The following is a 7,475-nucleotide window of genomic DNA, read 5'->3' as shown; positions in this document are numbered from 1 at the left end:
CAGATCTGCCGGAGCCTCTGTGTGCTCCTACTCTGACCCGTTCCCAGTCACAGTGCCCCCCGGCAACGCCAGAGTGAGTTTGAAATCCACAGGGTTCTAGGAGGTAGAATAGGGAGCATGCTGGGTACATTCTGTGGTGTTGGCCTGTATCTAGCCTCCATATTAGCTGTATATTCATGAATGTTGTTGGTGTCATCATTTCTGCTTCATAATTCATACTACACAGAGTCTCTGAACTAAGAGGCCATCTGGAACATTCTCTGCTGGATTAAAAATTGCTTTTTTTAATCTCACACTATTCTGGAACACTTGGGAGCTGAGTATCCAGCTTTACCCTGTGGTCTGGAAATTCCAGGACCGTATGTCTGTCTCTTCACCAAACTTAAGTGTGGGGAGGAGTGGTATACACGCCTATGCATGTGTGTACGTGTGTGTACATGTATATGCAGAGACCAGAGATCAACTTTCGGTATCATTCCAGAGGCTACATCCACCTTCCTCTCTGAGATTATCCCTCTTGTTGGTCTGAAACTCACTGTGTAGGCTGGGCAGGCAAGTCATAGGTATCCTCCTGTCTCTCCCTCCATAGCACTGGGGTTGTAAGCATGCCTCGCCATACCTCACATGGGTTCTGGAGGAACCAGTCTTGGGGCCTTACACGCACATTGTGGATTGAGCTATCTCCCCAGCTCCGATATGCTTTGTTTCTTCATCCTGAGAAGACAGCCCGGCTTCCCGGGGCTGGACTGGGTGGGGCTGGTGGCGGCAATGATGACAGTGATGTAGATCGAAAATGCTGACTTAGCATCGGCACTCCTGTTAGTAACAGTATCAGTGTGACACCGTGTACCACTGTCATTAGTCCAGGTATTCTTTGCAGCATTTTACATGTATCAATACATTTAGTCTTCACAGTCTCCATGTGATGGGTAACACTGCCATCCGAGACTGTCTGAGATATTGAAAAACCTGTCTGAAGCCAAGAAGCTAATGGTGTCGGACAAATATTTAACCCCAGCATAGGGTCTCGGTCACAGTACCCACGGGAAGTCAAACACACCCGTAGCAGCCATTCAAGCAGCTTGTATCTGATCTATCCCCAAACATTCCTCAATGCTCATTAAACCCTCATTGGACTCAGGTCTCTGGGGGAGCAGCGGACTTATATCAGAGAAGGCCTGGTAATGTCACTGCTACCTGCTTGCCCCGAGTCCTTGCCTCTGCTTTCCCTATGTCCATCAGGACCTGGGCAACATCACTAGCCTGTGGCTGAGACTGTTGCTCCATTCATCTGTCTGGGGCACTGTCTTAATTTCTTTTCCTGGTCCTGTGATAAAATATTCTGGCAAAAGCCACATAAGGAAAAAAGGATTCTATTAGCTCATAGTTCAAGGGATGATCCATCATGGTAGGAAGTCAAGACAGCAGAGTTGAACCAGATGCCCAATCCCCTTTCTTCATTCACACAGTTCAGGATTCCAGTTAGGGGACAGGGACACCCACATGTCTTCCCATCTCAATTAACATGAGTAAGATAATAGCATAGGTGTGCCCAGAAGCCATCTCTCACATGATTCTGGACTCTGCCAACTCAAGGATTAACATTAGTCATCATAGAGACTCGAGGCTCTGCTTCCCACTGACATGGCTGCCTGGTCCTCCAGCCTGGTGAGCTCTCCTAGCTCCTAAACACTTATGTAAAACACACATGTTCTGGGTTCACTTAGCCACCTGGAACAGGAAGTCCACATAGGTGCATCTCAGTCTTCAAAAGCTTATCTGAATATGCTTTACCTGGAAATTATGTCTTACCCTATCCAGAAATAATATAACTTCAGACCCATGCTGAGTTTTCCCAATGTTGGGCTTGGTAGCCTATAATTCCAGAACAACCACCTCAAAGTCAAAAGTATGAATACAGTTAATATTTTTTGCTTTTCTATTAAAGTCCTGAAGTGACAGAATATACTTTCTGTTCTGGAATGGCCAAAACACCATAGCACAGATGTGTCTTCAGCAAGTGCATCCTTCTCTTCATAGCTCACTGTTAGTGAGCTTTGAGGGGACAGGTTTTGTTTTGTTTTGTTTTGTTTTGTTTTGTTTTTTAACATGGTTCCTGGACAAGGCTTTGGGCCCATTTATGCAGAGCCTATGTTAGTGATTCTGCAGGTTATACACAGAGGAGAGGTGTGTCTGTACTGTAGTTATGGGGACTGCCTTTGGGAACTGACTTAGCAGGGCAGACCTTGGACATAGGGGGTTTTGTGCATCTGGAGGTCAGAGGTCAACATGTGAGTGCAGGTTCCCACGAAAGTCAGGGGAATTAGACGGCTGTGAGAAGCCTGCTGTTAGCTCTGGTGATTGCCATGCCTGGCGTTTCCATGAGCACTGGGGATCGAACTCAGTTCTTTCTGCTTGTACAACAGTCACTTCACTTCCTACGCCATCCCCACATAGCCCTCAGGTCAGCCTTTCTTAAGTTGAGCCAGGTAGCGGTTCTCGCCTGTAATCTTAGCACTCAAAGAGGCAGACACGGGAAGATCTCTGTAAGTCCAAGGTCAGCCTACTCAACATAGTGAGTTCTAGACCAGCCAGGTCTGCACAGCGAGACCCTAACCCTATCTCAAAAACAAACAAACAGCATACAGAAAGAAAAAAAATATAACAAAAAAACAACAAACAAGGAACTTCATTCTCTATAGCTGATCTGCATGACCTGCTGCTACTTTCCTGTTTTAATTCTGTGGATCCAAACAATCTGGTTCTGGTAGAGAGTTAAGACAAAAGAAGGAGCTGTGAGGCATTTGCTGAGACTGTCCCTTCAACCCATCACTCAGACTGTGGAACATCCCACATCCCCTAACAACTGTAGAGTGAAATTCCTTCCCTCTGTGTTTTTAATGTGCGGGGAGGGACCACTGGGGACACACAGACTGATGGCAGCACTTGAAATGGTTTCTGCAGGTTCTGAACTGGCACTAAAAGTGTTAAGTTACACGATGAGGAAGCTGTCTGTCTCCTTGCCTTTTGTCTCCCTTGTAACGCAGAGGGAGGCTAGAACAGCGTAGCATGCCAACACTTAATTTCCTCTTTGTAGCCAAGGAGAAAACAGGCCACCCCACCGCCACTGTGTCTGGCTGGAAACACCACACCAATTGTCACTGCACTCTGCTTCGTGGGTGCTGTTTAAAGCCAAAAGTCTTGGTTTTTCACTTCCTATACATTGAGGAGATTTAAAGAAAAATATGGGTAATGATCAGAGTCTGCATGAGGTGCCAGAAATGCTGGCTGTGCTTAGGGAAACCTTCCGACCATGGCTTCACCAAAAACTGACCCGGAGAGCCTGGAAAACCCTAGTGGCTGGAACTTAGCCCACCAAATGGGTTTGATATCTTAACCATAGCCACAAATGGGCAGAACCAGAATGCGTACGTGGGCATCCTGAATTCTGAGCAGATGGACCCCCAAGTCTGCCCCAGTTCACGAGTCCTGCTTGTGATGATTAACAACGGGAACACTGTTTTCCCACAGCAATAAGAAATTGGAGCCTGGACTCACTGTCTGCTTCAGTGACATTTGGAATTGATAACCCTTTTTATTTTCAGCTTAGATGATAAGATCTCAGCAGGAAACCAGGGTATTAAATCCCATCAAGATCCCAGCTCATCACCATTCAGAAAAGACCGTCCTTAAGTGAGTCCATTCGCTGCCTGTCTGTGAATGGAAAATATAAAAGCGACTGGCAGGAGGTAAACCTGGAACCCTCCGTGGCCCCGATACAATTCTTCATTCCCTTCCGGGATATGACCTTCCAAAGCCTCCAGTGTCAGACACTAAGCACTTTCAGATTCTCCCTCTAGAGTTGAGAGAGGCCTGCGGCCCCTTTGGTATTGCTTGCAAGAGAATCCCACTCTTACCTACCATCTTTTATCCTTCATGATGCCGGAGTTTGATGTCACTGGTGATTAGGCGTCCAGGACTGCATTAATTAAACCTTGGATTCTCACGAGAATTCTCAAGTGGCCGAAACCTGGGAGAGCTCTGACTGCGTTCAGATCTTTTCAGTGGTTTGTGGAGACAATTCTAAGACGTTGCACCTGGCTCAGGAAACATTGAGGAAAAGGGGCTGGATAAACCAATGTACAGATGTCTGCTGTGAGACAGTGGCTTCCAGGATGAAAGGGAGGTGACCTGCGGAACCTGAACAAGACCTAAACAAGACCTGCGTGGTGACACCAGTTGATATTCCAATGTGGATGGCTAAACCCTCACAGGCCCCACCCCTTGATGAAGAGCTACGGGGCAGCGATGGCTTCTAAGAGACAGAGAGTCAGTCTGGTCAGCCCCTAACACATACACACAACATTAAATGGATTCGGCATGTTATATGATATAGGCATGTGTACTCATGTGTGTGTGTGTGTGTGTGTGTGTGTGTGTGTGTGTGTGTGTGTAAAATTAAAGAAGAGGTGGTCATGAGTTTGAGGGGGTGCACAGGAGGAGTTGCAGTGAGGACACTGAGATTAGCAGTGATATAAATACTGTGCCTGTGGATAAAAGTCTCAAAGAAAATAAAAATAAATGATATTTTTAAATAGGTTCGATATAGCCGGGTGGTGGTGGTGGCACATGCCTTTAATCCCAGCACTCGGGAGGCAGAGGCAGGTGGATCTCTATGAGTCTGAAGCCAGCCTGGTCTATAGAGTGAGTTCCAGAGCAGCCAACTACACAAGAAATCATGACTTAAAAGATAGAAGCAAAACAAATTTGAGATACGGTGAACATTCACACAATGCAGTTTCCCTTCTTTACAAGACTCCTGGCTACATAAGATACTTGATACACTTATTCCATTTCCTTTTCCTCGTAAATTCATATCACCGGAATTACGGCCCTGTTCAGTTTTCTGGTTAAAGAAATGGGCTTAGGGACTTCATCCCTAAGGCTCAGGGTTACACCGCGAAAGGTAGATTTGATGGCAGAACTTTTGGCCTGCATAGCCCAGGTGCACTATGGGGAAGACAGGCTCCGCTTCTCTGTGGTTTGCAGAGCTCACCTGGCCCACGCTTTCCTCAGACCATTTGAACACAGTGCCCAGTCACATCCTGATGTTGCAGCTGCTTGGGTGAGAAAGACATGAGACTGTCAGCCAGCAGGAGTCAGCGCTCCATGGGACACTAAAGGAGTGTGGACAATGCTTGACTTCCATGTCTGCTGCCACACCTGTGTCAAAGACCCAACATCGTTAGCACATCTCCATCCCTCCTGTTTCCTGCCAACTGTGAGCTCCGGGAATTTCTAAATTTTTTGTGCAGTTCTCCATAATCAGTCTCCATTGGTAATCTGTGCCAGCAGGCTATAACTCTGGTGGGGTCAATTGATTTTTTGACATTTACATACTATGGAAACACCTGAAGCCTTGATGAACAGATCTCTGAACCCTCCCGGGGATTCTGATTCAGTAGGTGATGGTCCAGGGGCCATACTATGAGAACCTCTGGATTAGAGAGCCCCCTGATAGATTAGAAGGCTGGACATGTGTCAGTAGTGTGTGACCAGTTAAACGCCCATGATGATATGACGTTTGCCTTGTCAGGAAGATAGTGAGGGAGACAGGATACTGCAGCAGGATCAGACTCATGACCTTTATCAGCAGCCTAGATAATGACTTCTTGCACTGATAGGCAGTGACTTTAGACAGCCAGCTACATCTAAGAGCATGTTCCCTGGTAAGAAGGAAGTGGCTTTTCTTTGTAATTACCTGTTGCTTCTTGGGCCAGAATATACACTGGGGTCACCTATGGGTCTTGTTAAAGTGAGGATTCGAAGTTTGTCATTTTGAGGTGGGGTACAGGATGCTGCCCTGGGAGTGAACTCTGGGGTGATGGTTGATGCACATTGGGTAGAGCTCCTAAATCCCAACCTTAAATATCAGGGGTTCCCAGCATTTGGGAGGCAGAGGCAGGCAGATCTCTGTGAGTTCAAAGCCGGCCTGGTCTGCAGTGTGAGTTCCAGGATTTTTTAAAGACCATTCGCTGGGCCACCTCCCTTGATCATTCTAATTTAATTCTAAGTATTGAGACTTTACCCCTTTCCCTCTGGAAAGCTAGAAGGTCCCTTAAAATGTGTGTTCTGCCTCCATAGGTCTAAAGTGGGACCAGGTTTGAGCATTTCTATTAGTACCTGGAATGTGACTAACACTGTTAGTTTAGGCTGGTGCTGAGCTTGGAGGCTGGATTTCGAGGGCTCCCATGACCCCCACTGACTGTCAGTGAAGGTGGTGAACAGCCTCATGTTGAGTGGCAGAGGCCTCTGATTGATCTCTCCTCCTCTCAGACAGCATCTTCTTTTCAGGGGAAGGACTGAAACCAAGTCTCACATAGCCCAAGATGGCCTCCAACTTGTTACGTAAGATACTTGATATCCGCCTTCCAAGTGCTGGGATTGCAGCACTCCATCTGACTATAAGCAGCACCTGGCGTTCACACCAATGCTGATTCATCAAGTCAGTGTTGTTTTCTTTATAATGTCTTTTTCTCTTCACAGTACGAGATGCAAAAAATCTAATCCCTATGGATCCAAATGGGCTTTCGGATCCTTACGTGAAGCTGAAACTTATTCCTGACCCCAAGAATGAGAGCAAACAGAAAACCAAAACCATCCGATCCACACTGAACCCTCAGTGGAATGAGTCCTTCACGTTGTAAGTGCTTCTTCCACCCAGGGATGAGCTCTGAATTCCTCATGTACCGTGTGCTGCATTCACATACCCCATGCTGCCCTCACTCACATACCCCATGCTGCCCACCCATTGGCAGAGGGAGGAGGGTGGAGGTGGCAAATGTCCCTACCTATGTCCTCATTCCTAAGACCATCCCAAGCTACTGTCAGGTAATAGCAGCCATCACTTCTGTTTGATAGGTAGTGACTTGGTTTACCCAAGCTTATGTAATGCAAGCCCCAAGTTTTATCGTCACCCTCTCTGTAACAAACACATGTGTCCCATCTCCTGATGGGCCTCATCCTTTTAAGAGCTAGGAGAGGTTATTAAGCAAGAATTTAGTAATTTTTGCAGCATGGAATAAGGAACCCATGGTGTAGAAAATACTATTGCTGCAGAAATTTGGAAGATAGACTCACCTCTAAGGAAGAAAAATGTCACTTCCAGAAGGAGGTGACATTTGAGCTTCGTCTTGGAGGATTGACAGAAATGCCAAACCAGAAATGAAGGGAGGGGAAGAATAATAAGGAAGAGTAAAAAGTCAGCAGGGAGCGCAGTGTACAGCAGGGAGTACAAGAAGTTCCCCATGGGGACGTACTCAGGAAGCACTTCCTCTGCGAACATTACCAGAAAGATATCTGTCAGAGAGAAGCCACGGAGCTCTGCTCAGAAAAGGGCAGAAAGTCTATATTTTAGACACTGTGGGTCACGTAGCCTCTGTTACTGGAGCAGCCATAGGTTATACTTAAACAAA

General features: G+C 46.6%; 1 protein-coding gene across 3 annotated transcripts in view; it reads left to right on the top strand.

Moving 5' to 3' along the window:
• The window catches only part of Prkca (protein kinase C, alpha), a 398,627-nt gene that overhangs the window by 312,617 nt on the left and 78,535 nt on the right, over positions 1 to 7,475 (top strand). For all 3 annotated transcript variants that reach the window (XM_017597006.3, XM_039085211.2, NM_001399299.1), the window contains 1 exon segment: positions 6,547 to 6,703. In XM_017597006.3, coding sequence (XP_017452495.2) covers positions 6,547 to 6,703 — 157 coding nt within the window.

The sequence above is a fragment of the Rattus norvegicus genome, chromosome 10 (assembly GCF_036323735.1).
Source record: "Rattus norvegicus strain BN/NHsdMcwi chromosome 10, GRCr8, whole genome shotgun sequence".
In the NCBI taxonomy this organism is placed as follows: Eukaryota; Metazoa; Chordata; class Mammalia; order Rodentia; family Muridae; genus Rattus; species Rattus norvegicus.
This window is presented reverse-complemented; position numbering and strand designations above follow the sequence as displayed.